We start from the raw sequence: 27,377 nt of genomic DNA, 5'->3' as shown, positions 1-27,377 counted from the left end.
CATTAACACAAAAGGGGAGAACAAATATTGAGGGGGTGGGACAAGTAGTTGTCTCCACCCAACAAAACCCTAACATCTTTCAAATCTCTCCCCTCTGTTTTATCCTGCTTCCTGCCTCAGTCTCTGAGATTCTGTGTTTAGTTGGGTTCCTATTAGAGTAGCCAGATCTCTACCCTAATAAAAATTATAGAAACCACAGGAGAGGGCTAAGATGGGGGGGACTAAAGGAGATGTGAGGATTTATTAATCTTCCAGTTCATTTCCTGGCACCAACTCCCTCTTCCAATTCATCCTTCAATTGCAAGTTGAATGAGACTCTCAAGATCAGAACCAAGCACATTACCTTTCTGTCCTACTGTGCCTCAACTCCAAAGTGTCTGCAGGTTCTCTTTTACTGTCTCTTCCCATTGCATAGGTAGAAATTCTCTTCTTTGCCTTCACAGGGTTGTGTGTCTTATCTCTGTTGTATTCTTTCAGCATAGTAAATCTCTGGCCCATAGTAGGTATTCAAAATGTATTTATTGACTGACTTCCCTTGTCCAGATCATTCATGTCTCTTTCTGAATGTCCCTGTACCTGCTGGGTTCCCCCTTAAAGACTCAAATCCACCCAGGAAGGGTTGACCATCCTCAGATGAGAAACCCCAGTCAGAGGACCTTCCTTTTAATCCCTTAGAATGTGAGTGCTCTCCTCTGATCACATGACCAATTGAGCCCTGTTCATCATTCTTCAGAGGGAGTCCCGGAACCACAGGAGACCTGGTCTTAGTTGCATGGAACATATTATATTTTAAACGGGTTCACAGCTTATCTGGGCATCCATTGGCAATCTTGGAACATAATCTCCTACAAATAAGGGAGAACCCTAAACTAATGGCAGATTGCAAAGATATCAGTAAAAGATTTAAGCAAGTAACTAAAATATTGACTAATAATAGAGGCTTAACAAATAGGTTTATTAGGTTATACCTTATGACTTAGTAGTTTATTAAGTTATTAAGTAGTTACTAAGTAGTTTACTAAATTACTGAGTAGTTACTAACTAGTTTACAAAGTACTAAGATAAAACCTAATAAATGAAGTATTTGGCTTTTAATCAAAGTATTAAGAGATAATTAAGGTATTAGTAGATAATCAAATATTAACTACTCAAGTGTTAGCTGATAGCCAAGGGATTAATTTAAAACCAAGATGTTAGCAGATACTAGTTAACCAATGACTAAGGTGATAGTTGATAAGAACTCAGAGTGACAATTTTTAGGCAATCCTAGCATGTGTTAGGAGGGATATGCAAGTAGCAGAAAGCTGGAAAAGTCTATAGGAATGATTGGAAATAAGAATCCTCTGTTGGACTCTAAGTTTCTAGGGAAGTGGTTTGCTTATCACTGATTTCCAGATAGGCTCCAGTCAGAGACAGGTATGGTGCTGGTGCTCAAAATGCTTACCATATAATTCAGTTTACTCTGCTAGGGCCAGGTACTGTGCAGAGGGAGGGAAAGGAGGGTACTTGCTTCAACAGTGAAATCAGAGAGTGGCAATTAAATGAGTGAGTAAATGAGAAAGTCAGAAATTGAATAATGTATGAAAGCAAAGTTTAGGGATGCAAAGGCTGGGTGGAAGGGGAGGCAGGTGTGTCAGGCCAAGGCAATGAGTTTAGATCTTCACTGTTGAATCGAGGTGTCTTTATAGATGCCCAGTAGGCAGGTGGATATGGGTTCAGCTTAGTATAACAGCTGTGTGTTATCCAGGCATAGATGGTGATCAAAAGCATGAGGAAAAAAATGAGGTGACTGCAGCAGAACACATTGAGTAAGAAAAGAGGCTCTAGGCCTCAAGAAAAACCAACAGAGAAGGGGTGAGTAGAGAAGGAAGAGACGTCAATGCACACCAAGAACGGAAAACTCAGAGACATAAGGGGAAATTAAGAGAAGACAGTGGCAGGAAAGCTTAGAGAAAAGAATGTGTCAAAGAGAAGAGCTTTGTCAGCAATGTCCCATGTGGCTGAGAATTTAGGTAGAATATCAGAGAGATGTTCATTGGATTCACAATTGGGAGCTAAGAGATGGCTTTGGTGAAGGGAGCGAAAGAAGGCAAAATATAGATGCCGGAGAGAGTGGGTATAGATGGAGGAAGATAGCTCAGGGGTATGTGGTTCTGAGATGCCCATCACAAAAACTTCTGTGATAGTTGGGTTTCATTGTGTGTGTGCACATGAGCATGTGCAGAACTGGAGCTTGGAGCAGAGTTTATGAGGGCAGGCTGGAGGCCACCATAGCAAGGCTTGTGTTCAACCCACAGGGAGCCTTCAATCTACTCTGGGAAGATTTTTTTTTTTTTTTAAAGAAAGAGAGAGAGAGAGAGAGAGAATTTTTTAATATTTATTTTTTAGTTTTCAGTGGACACAACATCTTTATTTTATTTTTATTTTTACGTGGTGCTGAGTACCCAGTGCCCTGTGTATGCCAGGCGAGCGCGCTACCACTTGAGCCACATCCCCAGCCCTCTGGGAAGCTCTTGAGAAGGACCATTAAGGGAGACTGTGAGAACTGTCCATGCAGTTTGATCCTTTGGTTGTCCAGTGGGAAAATGAAGCACAGTAGAGATGAAACAATTTGCTGTCTGTGAGTCAGGGGCATCACTTAGACTTGAATCTGAATCTCTAGACTTTGAGAAGGCTGCTTGGAAGGTGAATTATGGACCAGTCACTTTGCCCTTCACCACAGTATTTAGCTGCCACTTTACATTTATGTAAAAGTAAAGTATATATTTTATGCACAAAATGCAGACATTAAAGAAATATTTAAAGAAAATGACCTTATTATCTCACCCCACCTCCCTCATAGGCAACCACCATTCATTCAGTTTAGTCTATATTCTTCCCTCTCACTTAACACTTAATAAAAATATTATACTTATTTATATTGTCTTTGTATATGTTTGTGCATGTGTTCATTCTGTTTTACAACTTGCCTTTTTTTCACTTTTGGACAACTTTCTATGGTGGCTTATACAGATCTAACCCATTCATTTTTTTTTCTTTTTCTTTTCCTTTTTTTTTTGGTACCAGGGATTGAATTCAGGGGCACTTGACCACTGAGCCACATCCCCAGCCCTATTTTGTATTTTATTTAGAGACAAGATCTCACTGGGTTGCTTAGCAAGTCTTGCTTTTTTCTGTTTTTTTTTTTTAATATATATTAAATTACTTGTAGTTGAACACAGTACTCTTATTTTATTTATTTTTATGTGGTGCTGAGGATTGAACCCAGTGCCTCGCACGCATGTGCAAGGTGAGTGCTCTACCGCTGAGCCACAATCCCAGCCCCAGCGCCTTGCTTTTATTGAGGTTGGCTTTGAACTCCTGCCTCAACCACCTGCCCTCCCCACCCCAGCTGCTGAGATTACAAGTGTGAGTCACCGTGCCCACCTCTAGCCCATTCATTTTAACATTTGCATTAGTTTATCATTTAGATTTGTACCATTACCAGACCCATTTTGATAAACATATGGGTTATATCCAAAATTTCACTCTTATGAATGGTATACATACATATTATTGTTTATATGTACATATACACGGTTTCAGAGTCTTTTAGAAGAGGAAATGATAGAGCAAAGGATACAAAGATTTTGTTTTAAGGGCTGGAGATGTGGCTCAAGCAGTAGCACGCTCGCCTGGCGTGCGTGCGGGCCCGGGGTTCGATCCTCAGCACCACATACAAAGATGTTGTGTCTACCGAAAACTAAAAAAAAAAAAAAAAAAAAAAATCTCTCCTAAAAAAAAAAAAAGATTTTGTTTTAAAAGATATTTCCAGTCAGATGCAGTGGTGTACACCTGAAATCCCAGCTAATTGGAAGGAGTAGAAGAATCACAAGTTTGAGGGCAGTGTGGGCAATTTAGTGAAACCCTGATTCCAAATAAAAAATAAAAAAGGCTGGTAGATGTAGCTCAATGATAAAGCACTTCTAGGTTTAATCCTCTGTACCAAGGGGATAAAATAATAGATCATCACCAAAACAACCTTGTTCCATTTTGTCCTATCAACAGTTTATATGAATGCCCATATCCCTACATCCTTACCAAAAATGAGTATTATCATTTCAAAAATCTTTCCAACCTATGAATCTGAATATCTTTTCATGTCCTCATTGGGTATTTGTATTCTTTTGTAAATTACCTATTTATATCCTTTGCTTTTGTTGTTGTTGTAGTATACCTTTGGTCTATAAATTTTGGGGGGGGGGCAATACTGATTAGCTTGATTTTAAAAAAAAAGGTATGGAAGTTTTTGTACCAAATTGCTGACAGTGTTTATTTCCAAGGCGTGAGATTATAGAAAATGAGGGGGGGGGGGACTTTAACTTTTATTTTACATTATCCTTATTTTTGGATTTTTACAAGGTATTTGCTTTCTTTCTTTCTTTTTTATTTTATTTTTTTAGGTTCTGAGGATTGAACCGAGGGCTTCACATGTGATGTCAGGCAAGTGATCTGCCACTAAGCTACATCCCCAGTCCAGGGACTTGCATCTTCTGTAATTAATAATAATAATACACAAAGGAAAACAAAAAAAATAAATGTTTGACCTAGATTTCTATTGGGTGGAAATTTATGTTGGGTATAAGTTTTTATTAACCACAAGTTATTTTTTGGTTTATATGCAAAAAACACACCACATTTATTGAATGCCTCCTATTTGGCTGGCACTGCCCAAGGCACTTTCCCAGGTGTTCCATCCTAATCCTCACAACATCCCTGTGAGGTAGGAACTGGCCCCATTTTCCAGAGTCCTGAAAGGATAGATTATTGCCAGATATGCTTCTACTTGCCACATGTCTTCATTGACTAGTGATTCACTACTAAGAGCTCTTCTTGGCCAGGATTCAAAAAATACTATAATTCAAAAAATACTATGATTCAAAAAATACTATAATTTTCCCCTTATAAGAATGAAAGGGGAGGTGGGATAAGAATGATGGAAAGAGAATCAGTGAGTCTCTCCCTTTGAAGCACCATTTGAGCTTGCTTTGGTCACTTATACACAGATAGGTGGGACAGGGTTGGTGGGAGAAGAGGCAAAGTGGTTATAAATCTTCTCGCTTCTGCAGGATGAGCTTCCTCACCAGTGCCATGATCTGAGGCCTGATCTCCTCCACTGACACAGTTGGGTCCCAAGCCCCTACTACCTTTCCATCTGGGGCCACCAGATACTTCCAGAAGTTCCAGGTGGGCTCCTTCCCAGAAGTTTCTAGAGAAAAAGGAAGAAGGTGAACAAAATGTACTTCTTTGTGTATCCTCTCCTGGAATTCCACTGGCTAGCTGAATAATCAGGGGTCCCTTTGCCTTCCTAACCCTCAACCTCCTGGGTCTGGTTGCATCAGAATCATTGGAAGGTTTGGGGGCACTGCTTCAGTAGGTCTCAGGCTTATGCAATTTTAACATCTCCTTTGGTGCTTCTAAAAGCAAGGTCAGATTTGATCTATGATCATGGAAACTGGGAAAGAACTAACAAAAACACACAGAAGAAAAGCAAACATTGGAATTGACTGGAGAAGCAAAACATAAACCAGCCTTGGTAAAGGACATTTTGTTTGCTTTACTATTGCTGCTTATGTACTCCTACAGGTAAGTAGGTAGTGGGGTTATGGTGAAAGATACAAAGAAACCGGAAATGTGGAATGAAAGAGAGCAAAAATGGAACCCCCAAGGGAAGAAAAAGGCCTGAGGGAAGAAACAGGTTCATAATGACAAGCTTGGTCCACGACCCCATTTTGTGGCTCTGAGGTTTCTAGGGATAGAGAAGGGATATACTCTGAAACATTCACACCTGGTAGTTTATTTAGCTTAGAAGGTTTCCCTTCCATGGTCTACAGACTTTGCCTCTGGCTCAGGGCTGGAAATGCCTGTCAGCCATCTTGGTCAGCCTTCTCCAAGTATGTGGTGTCCCTTGTGTGTGCCTTGGTTTCTCCTCTTCAGTCCATAAACTCAACTAATCCACATGGACTAAAGTGTGAGGGCCAATCTCCTTCTAGGAGCCTATTTATATGAAAATAGAAACCCAGAGAAGTCCTTAGGAGTCACCCTGAGGAAGAACTGCAAGGCACCAGGTATGGAGATATTCTTAGGCAGGAATCCCCCCCAGGTTGGCCCTCCCCCACTTTACTTAATGATTAGTACTGGAATAAAATATCAATCCACCTGAGAGGGTCAGGAAGGGAAAAGGGCCACAGATTACCCAGCTAGCCAGTGGCTTCTGCTGCCCAGGGAGCCATGGCTTCAGCCACCTGAGGGAAGGTGAGGGCAAGAAGGGATAGGACTCACCAGTTAAGTACTTGAAGGCAGGGTGGGCACCAGTGCCAGTGACTGCAATCTTGCTAAACATGGGGAAAGAGACACTATAGGTGTGACGAACAAAGCTCTCAATCTCTCCATTGCTGTCTGGCTCTTGTTGGCCAAACTGGTTGCAGGGAAAGGCAAGCACATTGAAGTGATGGGGACCCAAGTCCCGCTGTAGCTGCTGCAGGGCTCGATAGTGCTGGTCTGTGAAGCCACACTCACTAGCCACATTTACCACTAGGGACACCTGGATGGCAAAAAGAAAACAAAACAAAGCTCATGCATATACACAACTCAGTGAAAGGAATGCACTTAGATTTGCCCCAACATGCTCACATATGAGACTCCCCCAACAATTAATGTCCCCTCATATACACAAGGGGGGTTGGAACTCAGTGGTAGAGTGTGTGTCTAGAATGTGTGCAGCTTTGATTTTGATCCTTAGCACCACAAACAAAAACAAAAACCCCACTATGTACATATGTATCCCATTTTGTTCCCTCCCCTCCAGCAAACACAAACCTTTTTCTTTGATCACTAGACTAATCCCTAATTTTATTAAAAGCTTAGGCAATAAGTATGTACACAGTATACATATTTATGTATATTATCTCACATATACATGTACACAAGCACACACAGGCACATAAGAAACAAGCATTCATGAGTTTACAGATATGTGTACGCACAGATGAACATGTGTGGGTATAAGTACACAATACATATAAATGGGTTCACACATGCCCTACCATAAAAACATATATTAGCAAATAGTGCACATACTCACAAATACAGCACAAAGTCACACACACACTGGTGAGCACAATTGGGAGGTGATGTGGGAGAGTAGAAAGGCACACCTGGGTCCAATTTTTGGCTCAGTCAGCTAGCATTCAACACTCTACACTGTAGTTGCCTGCATGTTTTGGCTTCTCTTCTAGAATGGAAACCTGCTGAGGACAGGAGCTAAGTCCACTTCATCTCTGGGTTAGCGTATGAAAAAGCCTTAGTAAGTGTCTGCCGAATAAGTAAGTGTGCACACACACATAAACGCCTGAATGATACAGAGATAGATATAAGTTTCCTGGATAAAAAGACCACTGGAGGGCTGAGGTTGTGGCTCAGTGGTAGAGGGCTCTCCTAGCACATGAGAGGCACTGGACTGGATCCTCAGCACCACATAAAAATAAATAAATAAATAAATAGATAGATAGATAGATAGATAAATAAAGATATTGTGTCTGTATACAACTTGAAAAAATATTGAAAGCAGTTCTAAGAGGAAAATTCATTGCTTGGAGTTCATTCCTTAAAAAAAGAAAAAACCAACAAATAAATGATCTCATACTTCATCTCAAAATCCTTGAAAAAGAAGAGCAAAACAACAGCAAAAGAAGTAGAAGGCAAGAAATAATTAAAATCAGAGCTGAAATTAATGAAATCGAAACAAAAGAAACAATTGAAAAAATTGACAAAACTAAAAGTTGGTTCTTTGAAAAAATAAACAAAATCGACAGACCCTTAGCGATGCTAGTGAAGAGAAGAAGAGAGAGAACTCAAATTACTAGCATACGGGATGAAAAAGGCAATATCACAACAGACACTTCAGAAATACAGAAGATAATCAAAAACTATTTTGAATCCTTATACTCCAATAAATTAGAAGATAGTGAAGGCATAGATAAATTTCTTAAGTCATATGATCTGCCCAGATTGAGTCAGGAGTATATAGAAAACCTAAACAGACCAATATCAATTGAGGAGATAGAAGAAACCATCAAAAGACTACCAACTAAGAAAAGCCCAGGTCCCGATGGGTATACAGCAGAATTTTACAAAACCTTTAAAGAAGAACTAATACCAATACTTTTCAAGCTACTTCAGGAAATAGAAAAGGAGGGAGAACTTCCAAATTCATTCTATGAGGCCAACATCACCCTGATACCTAAACCAGACAAAGACACTTCAAAGAAAGAAAACTACAGACCAATATCTCTAATGAACCTAGATGCAAAAATCCTCAATAAAATTCTGGCGAATCGGATACAAAAACATATAAAAAAAATTGTACACCATGATCAAGTAGGATTCATCCCTGGGATGCAAGGCTGGTTCAATATACGGAAATCAATAAATGTTATTCACCACATCAATAGACTTAAAAATAAGAACCATATGATCATCTCGATAGATGCGGAAAAAGCATTTGACAAAGTACAGCATCCCTTTATGTTCAAACTCTAGAAAAACTAGGGATAACAGGAACATACCTCAATATTGTAAAAGCAATCTATGCTAAGCCTCAGGCTAGCATTATTCTGAATGGAGAAAAACTGAAGGCATTCCCTCTAAAATCTGGAACAAGACAGGGATGCCCTCTCTCTCCACTTCTCTTCAACATAGTTCTCGAAACACTGGCCAGAGCAATTAGACAGACGAAAGAAATTAAAGGCATAAAAATAGGAAAAGAAGAAATTAAATTATCACTATTTGCAGATGATATGATTCTATATCTAGCAGACCCAAAAGGCTCTACAAAGAAACTATTAGAGCTAATAAATGAATTCAGCAAAGTGGCAGGATTTAAAATCAACACGCATAAATCAAAGGCATTCCTGTATATCAGCGACAAATCCTCTGAAATGGAAATGAGGACAACCACTCCATTCAAAATATCTTCAAAAAAAATAAAATACTTGGGAATCAACCTAACAAAAGAGGTGAAAGACTTATACAATGAAAACTACAGAACCCTAAAGAGAGAAATAGAAGAAGATCTTAGAAGATGGAAAAATATACCCTGTTCATGGATAGGCAGAACTAACATCATCAAAATGGCGATATTACCAAAAGTTCTCTATAGGTTTAATGCAATGCCAATCAAAATCCCAATGGCATTTCTTGTAGAAATAGAGAAAGCAATCATGAAATTCATATGGAAAAATAAAAGACCCAGAATAGCAAAAACAATGCTAAGCAGGAAGTGTGAATCAGGCGGTATAGCGATACCAGACTTCAAACTATACTACAGAGCAATAGTAACAAAAACAGCATGGTACTGGTACCAAAACAGGCGGGTGGACCAATGGTACAGAATAGAGGACACAGAAACCAATCCACAAAACTACAACTATCTTATATTTGATAAAGGGGCTAAAAGCATGCAATGGAGGAAGGATAGCATCTTCAACAAATGGTGCTGGGAAAACTGGAAATCCATATGCAACAAAATGAAACTGAATCCCTTTCTCTCGCCATGCACAAAAGTGAATTCAAAATGGATCAAGGAACTTGATATCAAATCAGAGACGCGCCGTCTGATAGAAGAAAAAGTTGGCTACGATCTACAGTCGGTGGGGTCGGGCTCCAAATTCCTCAATAGGACACCCATAGCACAAAAGTTAATAACTAGAATCAACAAATGGGACTTACTCAAACTAAGAAGTTTTTTCTCAGCAAAAGAAACAATAAGAGAGGTAAATAGGGAGCCTACATCCTGGGAACAAATCTTTACTCCTCACACTTCAGATAGAGCCCTAATATCCAGAGTATACAAAGAACTCAAAAAATTAGACAATAAGAGAACAAACAACCCAATCAACAAATGGGCCAAGGACCTGAACAGACACTTCACAGAGGAGGACATACAGTCAATCAACAAGTACATGAAAAAATGCTCAACATCTCTAGCTGTCAGAGAAATGCAAATCAAAACCACCCTAAGATACCATCTCACTCCAGTAAGATTGGCAGCCATTAGGAAGTCAAACAACAACAAGTGCTGGCGAGGATGTGGGGAAAAGGGTACACTTGTACATTGCTGGTGGGACTGCAGATTGGTGCAGCCAATTTGGAAAGCAGTATGGAGATTTCTTGGAAAGCTGGGAATGGAGCCACCATTTGACCCAGCTATTCCCCTTCTTGGTCTATTCCCTAAAGACCTAAAAAGAGCATGCTACAGGGACACTGCTACATCGATGTTCATAGCAGCACAGTTCACAATAGCAAGACTGTGGAACCAACCTAGATGCCCTTCAATAGACGAATGGATAAAAAAAATGTGGCATTTATACACAATGGAGTTTTACTCTGCATTAAAAAATGACAAAATCATAGAATTTACAGGGAAATGGATGGCATTAGAGCAGATTATGCTAAGTGAAGCTAGCCAATCCCTAAAAAACAAATGCCAAATGTCTTCTTTGATATAAGGAAAGTAACTAAGAACAGAGTAGGGACGAAGAACAGGAGAAGAAGATTAACATTTAACAGGGATGAGAGGTGGGAGGGAAAGGGAGAGAGAAGGTAAATTGCACGGTAATGGAAGGAGACCCTCAGGGTTATACAGTGGAGGGGGTAGAGAGAGAGGAGGGGAGGGGAGGGGAGAGGTGGGGAGGGGGGAGGGTGGATGATGGGAAAGGCAGCGGAGCACAGCAGACACTAGTATGGCAATTTGTAAATCAATGGATGTGTAACTGATGTGAATCTGCAATCTGTGTATGGGGTGAAGGTGGGAGTTCATAACCCACTAGAATCAAAGTGTGGAATATGATATGTCAAGAAATTTGTAATGTTTTGAACAACCCACAATAAAAAATTAAAAAAAAAAAAAAAAAAAAAAAAAGACCCCTGGAGGGCTGGGGTTGTAGCTCAAGTGGTACAGCATTTGCCTCCCATGTGTGAGGCACTGGGTTCGATTCTCAGTACTACATATAAATAAATAAATGAATAAAAGGCCCATGGACAACTTAAAAAAAAAAAGAACCCTGGATCCCAGGGCAATCCCATTTTTATCCCCTCCCCTCCAGGGAACAAATACATCTTTCTTTGATCACTAAATGTGTCAGTCAGCTTTTTCACTGCTGTGACCTAACAAGAACAATTTTAGAGGAGAAAAAGTGTATTTGGAGTTCACAGTTTCAGAGGTCTCTGTCCATAGATAACTAGCTCTGTTGCTCCAGACTGGAGGTGAGGCAGAACTTCATGGTGGAAGGGTGTAGCAGAGGAAAGCAGCTCTGGAGATGGCACCAGGAAGCAAAGAGACTATTCCACTCACCAGAGACAAAATATATCCCCCAAGGTCATGTTCCCAGTAATTTATCTCTTTCAGCCACACCCTACCTGCCTACAGTCACCACCCTGTTAATCCATTCAAGTGAATCAATGCACTGATTAGGTTAAGGCTCTCCTAACTCAATTTCACCTCTAAACTTCTTGCATTGTCTCACATTTAAGCTTTTGGGGGACACCTCATATTTAAACCCTAATAATGACTAATCCCTATTTTTATTAACTGCTTAGGCAATAAATATTAAAGCTGGGTAACTGGAGATTGCTAGGCAAGTGCTCTACCTCTAAGCTACATCCCCAGCCCCCACTGGCTGCTTTTTTTTTTTTTATTGTTGGTTGTTCAAAACATTACATAGTTCTTGATATATCATCTTTCACACTTTGCCTCAAGTGGGTTATGAACTCCCATTTTTAGCCCATATACAGATTGCAGAATCACATCAGTTACACATCCATTGATTTGCATATTGCCATACTAGTGACTGTCGTGTTCTGCTACCTTTCCTATCCTCTACTATCCCCCCTCCCCTCCCCTCCCCTCCCCTCTTCTCTCTCTACCCCCTCTACTGACCTTCATTTCTCCCCCTTGTATTATCTTTCCCTTTCCCCTCATTTCCCCCTGTATGTTCTTCCGTATAACCCTGAGGGTCTCCTTCCATTTCCATGCAATTTCCCTTTTCTCTCCCCCTCCCTCCCACCTCTCATCTCTGTTCAATGTTAATCTTCTTCTCATGCTCTTCGTCTCTACTCTGTTCTTAGTTACTCTCCTTATATCAAAGAAGACATCTGGCATTTGTTTTTCAGGGATTGGCTAGCTTCACTTAGCATAATCTGCTCTAGTGCCATCCATTTCCCTGCAAATTCTATGATTTTGTCATTTTTTAATGCAGAGTAATACTCCATTGTGTATAAATGCCACATTTTTTTAATCTATTCGTCTATTGAAGGGCATCTGGGTTGGTTCCACAGTCTTGCAATCGTGAATTGAGCTGCTATGAACATCGATGTAGGAGTGTCCCTGTAGCATGCTCTTTTTAGGTCTTTAGGGAATAGACCAAGAAGGGGAACAGCTGGGTCAAATGGTGGCTCCATTCCCAGCTTTCCAAGAAATCTCCATACTGCTTTCCAGATTGGCTGCACCAATCTGCAGTCCCACCAGCAATGTACAAGTGTACCCTTTTCCCCACATCCTCGCCAGCACTTGTTGTTGTTTGACTTCATAATGGCTGCCAATCTCACTGGAGTGAGATGGTATCTTAGGGTAGTTTTGATTTGCATTTCTCTGACTGCTAGAGATGGTGAGCATTTTTTCATGTACTTGTTGATTGATTGTATGTCCTCCTCTGAGAAGTGTCTGTTCAGGTCCTTGGCCCATTTGTTGATTGGGTTGTTTGTTATCTTATTGTCTAATTTTTTGAGTTCTTTGTATACTCTGGATATTAGGGCTCTATCTGAAGTGTGAGGAGTAAAGATTTGTTCCCAGGATGTAGGCTCTCTATTTACCTCTCTTATTGTTTCTTTAGCTGAGAAAAAACTTTTTAGTTTGAGTAAGTCCCATTTGTTGATTCTAGTTATTAACTTTTGTGCTATGGGTGTCCTATTGAGGAATTTGGAGCCCGACCCCACAGTATGTAGATCATAGCCAACTTTTTCTTCTATCAGACGGCGTGTCTCTGATTTGATATCAAGCTCCTTGATCCATTTTGAATTAACTTTTGTGCATGGCGAGAGAAAGGGATTCAGTTTCATTTTGTTGCATATGGATTTCCAGTTTTCCCAGCACCATTTGTTGAAGATGCTATCCTTCCTCCATTGCATGCTTTTAGCCCCTTTATCAAATATAAGATAGTTGTAGTTTTGTGGATTGGTTTCTGTGTCCTCTATTCTGTACCATTGGTCCACCCGCCTGTTTTGGTACCAGTACCATGCTGTTTTTGTTACTATTGCTCTGTAGTATAGTTTGAAGTCTGGTATCGCTATACCGCCTGATTCACTCTTCCTGCTTAGCATTGTTTTTGCTATTCTGGGTCTTTTATTTTTCCATATGAATTTCATGATTGCTTTCTCTATTTCTACAAGAAATGCCGTTGGGATTTTGATTGGCATTGCATTAAACCTATAGAGAACTTTTGGTAATATCGCCATTTTGATGATGTTAGTTCTGCCTATCCATGAACAGGGTATATTTTTCCATCTTCTAAGATCTTCTTCTATTTCTCTCTTTAGGGTTCTGTAGTTTTCATTGTATAAGTCTTTCACCTCTTTTGTTAGGTTGATTCCCAAGTATTTTATTTTTTTTGAAGATATTGTGAATGGAGTGGTTGTCCTCATTTCCATTTCAGAGGATTTGTAGCTGATATACAGGAATGCCTTTGATTTATGCGTGTTGATTTTATATCCTGCCACTTTGCTGAATTCATTTATTAGCTCTAATAGTTTCTTTGTAGAGCCTTTTGGGTCTGCTAGGTATAGAATCATATCATCTGCAAATAGTGATAATTTAAGTTCTTCTTTTCCTATTTTGATGCCTTTAATTTCTTTCATCTGTCTAATTGCTCTGGCCAGCGTTTCGGGAACTATGTTGAACGGAAGTGGTGAAAGAGGGCATCCCTGTCTTGTTCCAGATTTTAGAGGGAATGCCTTCATTTTTTCTCCATTCAGAATGATGCTAGCCTGAGGCTTAGCATAGATTGCTTTTACAATATTGAGGTATGTTGCTGTTATCCCTAGTTTTTCTAGAGTTTTGAACATAAAGGGATGCTGTACTTTGTCGAATGCTTTTTCCGCATCTATCGAGATGATCATATGGTTCTTATTTTTAAGTCTATTGATGTGGTGAATAACATTTATTGATTTCCGTATATTGAACCAGCCTTGCATCCCAGGGATGAATCCTACTTGATCATGGTGCACAATTTTTTTGATATGTTTTTGTATCCGATTCGCCAGAATTTTATTGAGGATTTTTGCATCTAGGTTCATTAGAGATATTGGTCTGAAGTTTTCTTTCTTTGAAGTGTCTTTGTCTGGTTTAGGTATCAAGGTGATGTTGGCCTCATAGAATGAATTTGGAAGTTCTCCCTCTTTTTCTATTTCCTGAAGTAGCTTGAAAAGTATTGGTATTAGTTCCTCTTTAAAGGTTTTGTAAAATTCTGCTGTATACCCATCCGGTCCCGGGCTTTTCTTAGTTGGTAGTCTTTTGATGGTTTCTTTTATTTCCTCGATTGATATTGGTCTGTTTAGGTTGTCCATATCCTCCTGACTCAATCTGGGCAGATCATATGACTTAAGAAATTTATCTATGCCTTCACTATCTTCTAATTTATTGGAGTATAAGGATTCAAAATAATTTTTGATTATCTTCTGTATTTCTGAAGTGTCTGTTGTGATATTGCCTCTTTCATCCCGTATGCTAGTAATTTGAGTTCTCTCTCTTCTTCTCTTCGCTAGCATGGCTAAGGGTCTGTCGATTTTGTTTATTTTTTCAAAGAACCAACTTTTAGTTTTGTCAATTTTTTCAATTGTTTCTTTTGTTTCGATTTCATTAATTTCAGCTCTGATTTTAATTATTTCTTGCCTTCTACTTCTTTTGCTGTTGTTTTGCTCTTCTTTTTCTAGGATTTTGAGATGAAGTATGAGATCATTTATTTGTTGGTTTTTTCTTTTTTTAAGGAATGAACTCCAAGCAATGAATTTTCCTCTTAGAACTGCTTTCAATGTGTCCCATAGATTCCGATATGTTGTGTCTGTGTTTTCATTAATCTCTAAGAATTTTTTAATTTCCTCCTTGATGTCTTCTGTAACCCATTGATCACTCAGTAACCTATTGTTCATTCTCCAAGTGATGTATGCTTTTTCCTTCCTTCTTTTATCGTTGATTTTCAGTTTCATTCCATTATGATCAGATAGGATGCATGGTATTATCTCTACTCCTTTATATTGTCTAAGAGTTGCCCTGTGACATAATATATGATCTATTTTTGAGAAGGATCCATGTGCTGCTGAGAAAAAAGTGTAACTGCTTGATGTTGGGTGGTATATTCTATATATGTCAATTAAGTCTAGGTTATTAATTGTGTTATTGAGTTCTATAGTTTCCTTATTCAACTTTTGTTTGGAAGATCTGTCCAGTGGCGAGAGAGGTGTGTTGAAGTCTCCCATGATTATTGTATGGTGGTCTATTAGACTCTTGAACTTGAGAAGAGTTTGTTTGATGAACATAGCTGCACCATTGTTTGGGGCATATACATTAATGATTGTTATGTCTTGTTGGTGTATGGTTCCCTTAAGCAGTATGTAGTGTCCCTCTTTATCCCTTTTGATTAACTTTGGCTTGAAATCTATTTTATTTGATATGAGTATGGACACTCCTGCTTGTTTCCGAAGTCCATATGAGTGATATGATTTTTCCCAACCTTTCACCTTCAGCCTATGTATGTCTTTTCCTATCAAATGCGTCTCCTGTAGGCAGCATATTGTTGGGTCTTGTTTTGTGATCCATTCTACTAGCCTGTGTCTCTTAATTGGTGAGTTTAAGCCATTAACATTTAGGGTTATTATTGAGATATGGGTTGTTGTTCCAGCCATATTTGTTTATTTATGTTACTAAACATGGTTTGTTTTCCTCTATGATTATTCCCCCCCCTTTACTGTCCTACCTCCCACTGTTGGTTTTCATTGTTATTTTCCATTTCCTCTTCCTGTAATGTTTTGCCGAGGATGTTTTGAAGAGATGGTTTTCTAGCTGCATATTCTTTTAACTTTTGTTTGTCGTGGAAGGTTTTAATTTCATCTTCCATCCTGAAGCTTAATTTCGCTGGATACACAATTCTTGGTTGGAACCCATTTTCTTTCAGTGTTTGAAATATGTTATTCCAGGATCTTCTAGCTTTCAGAGTCTGTGTTGAAAGATCAGCTGTTATCCTGATTGGCTTGCCCCTAAATGTAATCTGCTTCCTTTCTCTTGTAGCTTTTAAAATTCTCTCCTTATTCTGTATGTTGGGCATCTTCATTATAATGTGTCTAGGTGTGGATCTCTTATAATTTTGCACATTCGGCGTCCTGTAGGCTTCTAGAATTTGGGATTCCGTCTCATTCTTCAAGTCTGGGAAGTTTTCTCATATTATTTCATTGAATAAATTGCTCATTCCTTTGGTATGGAGTTCTATACCTTCCTGTGTCCCAATGACTCTTAAGTTTGGTCTCTTAATGTTATCCCATATTTCTTGGATGTTCTGCTCATGGTTTCTTAACAGTCTTGCTGAGCTGTCTATGTTCTTTTCAAGTTGAAATACTTTGTCTTCATTGTCTGATGTTCTATCTTCTAAGTGTTCTACTCTGCTGGTAGTATTCTCAATTGAGTTTTTAAGTTGTTTTATTGCTTCCTGCATTTCTAGGATTTCTGTTTGTTTGTTTTTTATAACCTGTATCTCCCTGTATAGTTGATCCTTTGCTTCCTGGATTTGTTTGTGTAATTCCTTGTCGAAGTGATCTTTCATTGTCTGATTTTGCTGTCTAATGTCTTCCTTGATACTCCAGATCATCTGAAGCATATATATCCTGAATTCTTTATCTGACATTCCATCTGCTGCAGCTGTTACCTCTTCTAAAGTTGAGTTGACCTGCATTGCTTGTAGTCCTTTCTTTCCTTGTCTTTTCATAGTGCTTGCGTTTCTTTCTTCTTGGTGAAACTGTTGTGTTTTTGAAATTTTTCCCCCCCTATATATTTATATTGCTCTTGTATAGTTGAAAAGTCTCCCTTGCAGGTGCGGGCGGGGGCTCTGCTCTGCCCCTCTTCCAATTGGTGTGAGGTGTCTACCACACCCGCGGACCCCTGGGCCTGATCCGCCGTTCTTTCGCAGGTCTGCCTACCTTGCAGGTGGGGGCGAAGGCTCTGCCCTGCCCCTCCTACCACGCCTGCAGACCACTGGGCCTGATCTGCAGGTTGGTCGCAGGTCTGCCTACCTTGCGGGCACGGGCGGTGGCCCCGCTCCTCCCCTCTGGCTCGACGACAAAGCGTGAGAGACTCGGGTATCTGTGACTCACCCTCCCTACCAGGAGACCGACTGTTTCCGTCGCCGCTGGCACCAATGAAGTTCTCTCCTCGGCTGCTCTCCGATGACATCAGATCTCTGCCATGCTGGCATCCCCTGTTCTATGGCTGAATCCCATTTTCTTCTCTTCCAATAGGCGGAGCTGTGCCCTCTGAGCCGAGCTTCTGCCCTCTATGTGCTGACAGAAATCCCTGTACGGTGGCTCCTGGGATTCTCTCAATCCTGTTAGTCCAGAGCCCTTTCACTTATCCGGCCCCTCCCCCTGTTCCTCCTCCCAGCCAGCCAGCCAGGTCCTGTTCACCAGAGGCGGTTCCCCAAGGATCTGATTACACTTGCAGCCCCACCGCGTGTCCTATATCCCGAACGATGAACACCCTCTCTGTCATTCATCTAAGCCCCAGTGCTGTGGTGGGGTGATCTGGGAACCAACAGTTTAATTTTTCCGGACCCCTTTGGTGGGCACGCCCCCAGAAACTGGCGGCTAAGATCTTGGGTGTCACCGCTGGTGTTAAGGGGAGGTGGGGATCTGGAATCCCCTCTGCTTCCCTACAGACATGCCCCCGGAGAGATTCCTGAGGTTTCCTGGCTGCTTGTATCTGGAGGGGGTGGGAGTCACACACCTGCTAACGTGGATTCCGCTGGGAAGGAATTCTGTCGGTGGAACTTCGGTGATGTCACCTTTCTGCTATGGCGGGCCCCAGGCTCCTTGCCGGAGTGTCCGAAGGGAGGGGTGGGACTGGTCTGTCTCTGGTTGGTTTCAGCTCCCGGTTCGCTATTTCATGAAGGCTTGGCGAGAGACCTCTTCCTAGAGTCCCTGCACCGCTCCTGCTGCGCTGCGCCTCGGAGGCTATCCGCCCTGATGCGGGGGCCGGTGCAGGCAGCCGACAGTCGCCAAGTCGCGCGGGCAGCGGCTGGCGGGTCTGGACCTCTGCGCTGCGTGGCGGAGATTCACTCGTCTAGCGCAAACTGTCACCTCCAAAAATCCTACCGATTCCCGGCCGGTCTCTCTTTAATGGAATTTTGCTAGGAGTTTCTCAGCAGGTCGAATCTAAGCGTATCCATGCGTCTCTCTGACCCCGTTGTTGAGGAGGTACTGAAAGCGCTGCCTCCCCTCTCGCCGCCATGTTGGATCCCCACTGGCTGCTTTTTCAGAAGAGCCTGGATTATACCAGCTAGCCCCATAAATCGGGTCCCCTCCCAGGGGGCAGTCTGGAGCACTGGATAAGCACAGGCACAAATTGCTCAGGCTAGATAGGGGTTCTCAACCTCAGCACTATTGGCATTGTGGGCCAGATAATCCTTTGTAGTGGGGTGGGAGGGGCGTTCTGTTCATTGTAGAATGTTTGATAATATCCCTGGCCTCCACTTATTAGATGCCTAGTCTTGACCATCAAAAATATTTCCTTACTATGCAAAATGTTCTTGTGGGAAGCAAAATCACCCCCAGTTGAAACCACTGGTCTAAATGACTGAAACACTGAGCAATAACTCCTCTCCCTTGCTTCCACCAAATGAGGAAGGACCAATTCCCTGGGACCATAAATTATATGAACCCTCATTTGAGGTCAACACGGGTTATACTCTACCTGGGATGGTGAGAAACTGGAACTCTTGAACTCCCTTCCTCAGTTAGGAGTTTCCCACATTCTTCCCTGATGGATCCCCAAATAATGAGGGTATTAAAGGTTGCTTTTTTAAAAATATTTTTTTAGCTGTAGATGGACAAAATACCTTTATTTGTATTTATTTATTTTTATATGGTGCTGAGGATCGAACCCAGTGCCTCATGCATGCAAGGCAAGCGCTCTACCACTGAGCTACAAACCCAGCCCAGGTTGCTTATTTTTAACCCATACCATGTGTGACTGCTACTCTTTTGGAAGTGGCAGTTTCTAGTTTGATGACCTGAAACCAAAAAGCTAAATCTTCAGAGACCAAAACACAGACAAACATACCCAAATACACAGATAATTTACATATGTATATATATAAGCACAAGTACAGACTCAGATATATACATAGAAGCAAGCAAACAAATAAACCATTCATACACATATACAGTTAGGCCTTCAGGTACATAATCCCACACAGGAAGCAAGCACATTCCCAAGAAGTCACTCATCCATACTCAACACTGGTCTAAATAACTGTGGCGCAGTTAGCCTGAGGGCATAAATCATGTTACTCTTGCTCATGGACACTACCAGGGCTGGATTTGGTGCCAGGTATGCAGTAGGAGCCAGTAAATGTTTGCAGATGAATGAATGAGCATATTGCTCAAACAGCAACATGTGAGGATAATGCATAATACCTTTTACAGCTTTACGGGACTGATGGTTCCCTGGTTTCCCTCTAAATTTAGCAATTAAGGGCATGGACTCTGAAATTGGGCTGCCTAGGTTCAATTTCTAACTCTACGCCTTAGAAGCCATGAACTCTGGCTCTATTTTGGTCTCAGCCGTTATTACTATTTTAAATTATCTTGTTCATTTCTCAGTTCCTTGTTTGTAGTCTCTTTCTTCCCCATATCAACTCTAATGAAGCAGAAACTTGCCTGTTTTGTTTGCCCAGTAACCCCAGAAGCTGGCCTACTACCTAGTACCTAGTAGGTGCTGAATAATACACAATGAATAAATTAGTAGCAGAGCTGGTCTGGTGCCAAATCAAGGAAGCTGTGAGCTGTACTGGAGAGATGGGGAGGCCTGAACAGGAATGGGCAATGGTCTTATCTGCTCTTGCCTTGTCTCCTGGATGAGATTTCTGCTGAGATCCACCAGTACAGGTACAGAGCACTGTACAGTTTACAAAGTGCTTCCACACTTTCATTGCATCTAAAACTTAATAGCACCTTGTAGGGCAGTCAAGACAGGGGCTACTGCCTCCAGGACCTTCAGCATACTTGAGAATTTCAAGGCTTATAGAGTACTTTTATTATTAAAAATAGTCTTATTCTCCATCCAAACATGAATGATGGGACCACATGTTCATTAGAGTCCAATTTCCATTTTTCCACACCAGGACCCCCAGGCCCATCCTGAGGCAGACTTAGGGGTTCTTGTTCAACACGGTATAATGTCTTCACCTCTGGGTATAGTCTTCAAAGCCCACTTGACCCCTTAGACTGCCTCTTTTACCATTCTCAGCCTCTGACTTAAATTCAGGCACAACTGCTTGAAAGCCTCCCCACCCCTCCCCAACCCTTCTTGCAGTTTGCTAAGGAGTTCTGACTTGGGCAGTTCTCTTTGTTTGGAATGCTCTTCTCAGTCTAGATAAAATCCACTTTTTTTGTGGGGGGGGAGTACCGGAAGTTGAACCCAGGGGCACTTAACTACTGAGCTACATCCCTAGTCCTTTTGATTTTTAAGTTTGAGGCAGGGTCTCACTAAGTTGCTTAGGGCCTCGCTAAATTGCTGAGGCTGAACTCAAACTTTCGATCCTCTTGCCTCAGACTCCCCGAGTCGCTGGGATTACAGGTGTGTGCTACCACACCCGGTTTAAAATCCACTCTTATTTCAAAGATTCAATCAACACACATTTTTTTCTCTGAAGTCATCTTTAAGCCAAGATTCCCTCTTAGTAAAGAGAGGCGAATTCGCCCAGGATTAGTATCTCAACCTAAACTGCCTTCTGGGTCGGCCTACAGCCTAACACAGATGGAGCGGGTAGATGGGTTTCCCTTCCAGGCTAGGTCGATTTTTAGTGCTGCGCAGCCTTGTGCAAATGCCTTTCCTCTCTGGACCCCGGGTTCTCGTAAGGATCCGTGCATTTTAAATAACGCCCTTTGCACTGCACGTTCATCTTCACAGTGTTCTCATTAGATTCTGCATCAGCAACTCCCTCTCTGGAAGCAGAAACTGGGGTTGGGAGAGGCAAAGGCGGCACGATGCTAGGGTTACTTTTTCCACTCGCAAGAAATAAAGCCTGGGCCGGGGCACCCACCTTCCTAAGGAGGTTGCGACCCGGGTGCCCAAAGGCAGTGGGTGAGCAGGCGGCACCCGGCTTTCAGTGCGCTCCAGGGCCGTGCCACGTAGTCGCGGGACACTGAGGGCGAAGGGTCTGGAGGCGGCGCAGCGCCTGGGCCGGGGGAATGCCCGAGTCGGGGTGAGAAGCCGGCGCCCTGGAGCGGAGCCACCCCCGCCCCCCTCGCGCAGGTCGTGGGTCGCCCCATCAGGCCCTGCCAGGGCGGCGCCCAGGCCCCGCGTCCCCGGCTCACTCACCGAGCCGCGGTACTTCTCCAGCGACACCAGCTTGCCCCGGATGTTGACCGCCTTGAAGTCATAGAAGTCCTGCTCCCGCTGCGCGCAGGCCGCGGCCCACAGGAGCAGCCACGCCGCCGCCACGGCAGCCACCATGACTCGCTTCCGAGGTGGCGGCTTTGGGAGGGCAAAGACGAGGCGGGGGACCCGGCGATGGGGGGCGGGAAGAGGCGGCCCGAGAGGCAGGACGCGCCCCCTTCCCGTTCTCTGCAGGCGTCTGCGCGCGGAACTCAGGACCTCAGTTTCCCTAGCTGTTCTGAGGGAGCAGCCGGCCCCGATCCCCGAACTGTGGTTTCAGGATTCTGACCCCTGAGACCAGAATTCGCTTTAGTGAGCCTCCCTCTTGTTCCAGGATTTGGAAGAAAAAGAGACAAAAAAATCTGGGTCCAAGAGCTTAACTTCTCATTAGTGCTGATCACTCCATCCCTCCAGGCCTCCTATTTAGTTTCTCTACTTTTTTTGGTAAAGCTAGCCTCCGTTTCTGATCCACATAGTCAGTGTGGAATGGGAGTGCTGTACTGTAATAGAAGAGTGGATGTGAAATACTTTCACAACTGAATGATGCCTACAGACTTTAGGTAAATGAACTAATGTTCCCTGAAAGTGACAGCTGAGAGGAGACCAAGAGCCTGTTGCAGGTTGGATTCCTAGGAAGCAGATCTGAGGTGGAGATTGGAGAGTGCAGAGGCTTTCGGAGGGAGCACCCCTGGGATCAACACCTGTGGAAGGAGTGGCAGAGGGAGACATGGAGAGCTCCATGCAGGCCTGAGGACAGTCTTGGCTCACCCAACAGGGACTCTGAAGTTAGAATGGCCCATCACAATTGTATGCGGATGAGTTTAGAGAGACAGGCCCTTATATCCTTGCCTTTATCCATCATTGAGTATAGGACTGGCTGGGAAGAGGCAAAACTGGGAGCCAAGATAGTACTAACCTTGGAGGGGCTGAACTGACAGTTAAGGGCTTCATGGTAAATAGTACTCCCAGCAGCTGGTGTCCGAAGTCTTCAATGACAGGGATCTGGGCAGCACAACGCAGTGTTTCCCAGGTGCAGAAAACCTCAATGGCACTCACAAAGGGCCAAGCACAGGGTTGGGTGCTGACCCTATGTTACTCCTCTAGGAACTCACAGGCTAAAGTAAGAGAAGTCAGGTAAACTGGAGATTTAGTATAATGTGTTATGAGCTAAGCATTCCTGGAGTCGCTCAACAAACACTTCCTGAATACCTGTTTTGTGCCAAGCTCTAGGTACTTCTTATGCAGCGAGACATTAAATAATTCATAATTGGCTCCATACTACTATTATGAAAAGTACCACCTAAAACTAGCTTGGGAGCTAAGCAGGGCTTCACAGGAGAAGGGAGGTTTGAGCTGAACTCTAATGAATGAGTAGAAATTAAAGTGAAGCAGGGAAGAACATGCAAAGGTCCTAAGTGGGAGAGAAATATGTTGCAAACAAGGTTGGCTGGTTTGAGTTTGACTGGAGCAGAGAGAACAAAGGATGTAAGGGGAGCAGGGGATGGGGAGTGGCAGGCAGGAGTGATATTGCACAGAGCCTGGTAGGCCACAGTTAAGATCATGGTCTTTGACCCAAGAAATAAAGGTTGTTTCTTTCTTTCTTTTTTCTTTTTTTTTTTTCTGTAGAAAGACCCCTCTGGCTCCCTTGTGGTGAGTGGACCGGAAAGGGCAAGAGCAGATGTGGTCCAGATGCTGGCGTAGAGGAAGCTCTAGGGATTTGAGGCCCAGAGGTGGTGACAGAAGAATCATGCCTTGACAGAGAAGCGGGAATTCTGGAGTCTGGAAAGGCAGAAAGCAAAGATGTGGGCTGGAGGAGTATTGTCTTTGAAGGCTCAGAGCCTGAGAGAAGGGCTTGGCTATTTGGGGTGAGAAGGGGTGTGGGGCAGATGAGGCTGCAGAGGTCATAAGGGGCCAGAGGAGAAGGGCCTTGAATGCCAAGTCACTCTCCAGGCAGTGGCCAGCAAAAGGTTTGAAATTAAGTAAAAGTTCATATAGTTTAAAAGACCTGAAACCAGGTATTCAGATTTTGGAGTGTGAGGTCTTTCTGTATCATCACCAAGGTGGCCTCGCTCTTCAGGAGAAGACTACATTGTTAGAAGAGGTGGAAAACAGGAAAAGGGGTGCTTCAGGAAGGGTCAAGGCATAAGTAAAGTGCCCCTGGTCTTCCTACTCCTTTTCCCCATCTCTAGTGGGAGCCCACAAGCCTGTGATAGATATAGCTATTAAACAGATCCCTTTCCCCTGCTCTGCTCCTGTGAAATCATTGTTCTCCCTTCCTGCCATCTGTACCTTTCACTTAGCTCTTCCTTTGTGTCCCAATAACCAGGATTTCTCAAGCTCTGCTACATATAACTAGTTGTTTTGCAAGCTTGGCCAACCTATTTGATGTTAAAATCCAGATAGGCAGGCATTCCAACTAAATGTGGCTAATGTTAATAGCAAAATGTTCCTCGATTCTGCTCTTTTCTCCAGCCCTTCTCTCCTCTCCTATTCATACTTCAGCTCAGATATCATCCTCTGCTGTCTCACTTAAACAATCCTGCCTCTCTGCTGCTTTTGCACCCTCTACATGTTTTTGTTAATTGAAGACATTTTTTACAGTTGTCAGTTTCTTTCTTTCTTTCTTTTAATACCTTTATTTTATTTATTTATTTTTATGTAGTGCTAAAGCTCGAACCCAGGGCCTTTTACGTGCTAGGCAAGCGCTCTACTGCTGAGCCACAACCCCAGCCCCACAGTTGTCAGTTTCTATCCCACCAGGCTGGGATAATCTTGAGGGCAGGCAGGCCTTGGTCATAATCATTTTGTGTCCTCCCGGGATACACTTTCTTAAACCTCCTGGTGACTTCTATTACTTGTCTATGCTAGAATCTGATATGAGATGCTATTGATTATTGTCAACAAGGTTTATTTTGTAATTTTATTTTTAGTCCACTATGAAATTTTGGTGTTTTTTTGCAAGAGCACATTTGTTTCCAGGTGACCCATCTACACAAATGGGAGATCCACAGACATAGACAAAAATATACATGCAGTTCTCAGCTGGGTACCTGGAATGGTTGGGGACTCACTCTTGGGACCCCACTACTCTTCTTTCTTAGAATAAGCTCAAAGACAATCTATGGATATATTGGATATATAAGAGGTTGAGGTGGGAGAATCACATGTTCAAGGCTAGCCTGGGCAACTTAGGGAGATACTGTCTCAAAATAAAAAATTGAAAAGGCTGGGGATGTACCTCAGTAGTGGAGTACCCCTGAGTTCAATTCCTAGTATCTCTCTCTCTCTCTCTCTCTCTGACACACACACACACACACACACACACACACTCCTAAAACTTATCATTAGATGCTATGGTATATGCCTGTAATCTCAGTTACTCAGGAGGCTGAGACAGGAAGATTGGTTGAGCCCAGGAGTTCAGGCCCAACCTGGGCAACATAGTGAGACCTTGTCTCTGAAACAAACAACCCCCCCCCAAAACATATGGTACTTTAAATGATGTTAAGCAGGGGAGATGGATAGTGTGATGGTTGAATGGGGAGGGATTGCAATTTCAGGCGATTTTTAAGTGAAGTCTCACTGAAAAAGTGGATTTGAGTAAAGGAAGTAAGAGAGCTAATAATGGGGAAAGTGGAGGAAAAGAATTCCAGGTAGAGGAAGTAGCGAGTACAAAGACCCTGAGGTGAGGGTATGCATGATTTGTTTTAAGAAAAGCAGAATATGGTATGTCAAAAATACATTCTCCTGTCATGTATAATCAAAAAAGAACAAATAAAAAAATTTTAAAAATAAGAAAAGCAAAGAGACTAATGTGGGTGTGGAATGACATCAGAGAGATAATGGAATGGGTGGGCAGATTCTAAAGGGTCTTATAGGCCACTGTAAAGATTTTGCCTTTGACTCTGAACCAAGTGGGAAGTCACTGAAGATTGTAATGACATTTATATTCCTCCCCCATCCCTCCAGTACTGGGGATCAAACCCAGGGCCTCATACAGGTTAGGCATGGGCTCTACCACTGAGCTACATCCCCAGCCTAGGAAACAACATTTCTGATTTGTGTTTTAGCAGACTCGCTCTAATTGCAGTACTGGAAAGAGCAGACTACTCAGGAGGCTATTCAGTAATCCACATGAGGAGACATGTGGGTAGTAGGGTAGTGGAAAGCAGTCAGATTTTCTGAATATATTTTGAAAGTAGAGACAAAAGGATTTCCTAATAGGTTTGATATAAAGTATAAGAGAAAGAGTAACAGATGAACTTAAGGGTTTTTTTTTTTGGGGGGGGTGTTGGTATTGGGGATTGAACTTTGGGATGCTCAACCACTGAGCTACATCCCTAGCCCTTTTTTTATGTTTTATTAGAGATGGGGTTTCACTGAGTTGCTAAGTGCCTCGATAAGTTTGTTGTGGTGTGAACTGATAAATACAATTAATAAGAATGTAAGTTATAGGTTATATATTAGTAAAAATATAGATTATAGATATAAGATTTTGATAAGTGAGATAAGACAATTATAAAGCAAGAACTGTCATAGACAGGCCTAAGACTCCATTTTGCTGCCTTCTATAAAAAAACCTGTTACAAGAGCTATTTCTGAGAAACTGAAATGAAAGCTGTTTTCTAATATTGTTTTCTGTACTTTGTACCCCACAAAATGTACTCAACCCAGGATATGGTGATCTTGGTGACCCAAGATTCTGAAGTAGATTCTCACCCCCACTAACCAACTGCTTGAACTCAGGATACGGTTGTCTAACACCTGCTCAAACCCAAGATGTGATTGTCTTGAGTTGCTGTGCTAATTGATGTCTTAGCTTCTGTGATTGGCTTGCTTGCATGATGCTAAGGAAAGTCCCTGAGCTGTGGTTTTCGTCCTCAAATTCCCAAGACACAGGCCAGGAAACTACTGTTCTCCCATAGAACTTCAGTTTCTACAGGTGGGTGACAGTCCCTGGCCAGGTAAATAAAGCTCTCTTTGATTTGAATTTGGACTTAGAGTGTTTTCTGAAGCGGCTCCTCATAATAAGTTGATGAGACTAGCTTTGAACGGGCATCCTCCTGCCTCAGCCTCCTGAGCAACTGGGATTACAGGCATGCGCCACCAGGCCCAGCTACCTTAAGCTTTTTGGATAAAGCAATTGGAAGGATAAAATTGCCACTGAAACAGTGCAGTGGCACATGCCTGTAATCCCAGCAGTTCAGGAGGCAGAGGCAGGAGGATCATGAGTTCAAAGCCAGCCTCAGCAAGGGCAAGGTACTAAGCAACTTAGTGAGTTCCTATCTCTAAATGAAATACAAAATAGGGCTAGGGATGTGGCTCAGGGGTTGAGTGCCCCTGAGTTCAATCCCTGGTACTTTTCCCCCCAAAATATTTACCATTGAGATGAGGATACCTGTAGGGGCAAGTGGTTTGGGATGGAGAATCAGGAGCTCAGTTTTTGGATAAGTTTGAATAATCTATTAGCAGTAGTATGCTGGTAAATATTTAACAATTGCTGTCCAGAAAAAAAAGATGTGCATGTGTACATATATAAGTTTAGTGACAGTGACACATATCACACAAATAATAAAATATATGATACCTTATTTTTTCTTTTTGGGTACTGGCGATTGAATTCAGGGGCACTCAACCACTCAGC

At 42.3% G+C, this 27,377-nt stretch overlaps 1 protein-coding gene across 1 annotated transcript; it reads right to left on the bottom strand.

The window, feature by feature from the left end:
- Nucleotides 1–3,167: 3,167 nt before the first annotated feature.
- On the bottom strand, nt 3,168–21,870 carry Gpx7 (glutathione peroxidase 7). The gene is made up of 3 exons (XM_046451012.2): nt 21,677–21,870; nt 6,322–6,583; nt 3,168–5,248 (listed from the first exon to the last, which is right to left on the bottom strand). The coding sequence occupies exons 1-3, from the start codon at nt 21,809–21,811 to the stop codon at nt 5,085–5,087; spliced, it is 561 nt and encodes a 186-aa protein (XP_046306968.1). The 5' UTR covers nt 21,812–21,870; the 3' UTR covers nt 3,168–5,084.
- Nucleotides 21,871–27,377: the final 5,507 nt, after the last annotated feature.

The sequence above is a fragment of the Marmota monax genome, unplaced genomic scaffold (genome assembly GCF_021218885.2).
Source record: "Marmota monax isolate L192 unplaced genomic scaffold, Marmota_monax_Labrador192_F-V1.1 WCK01_AAM20220418_F8-fsc00023, whole genome shotgun sequence".
Classification (NCBI taxonomy): Eukaryota; Metazoa; Chordata; class Mammalia; order Rodentia; family Sciuridae; genus Marmota; species Marmota monax.
Note: the sequence above shows the minus strand (reverse complement) of the source record. Positions and strands in the feature narration are given on the sequence as shown.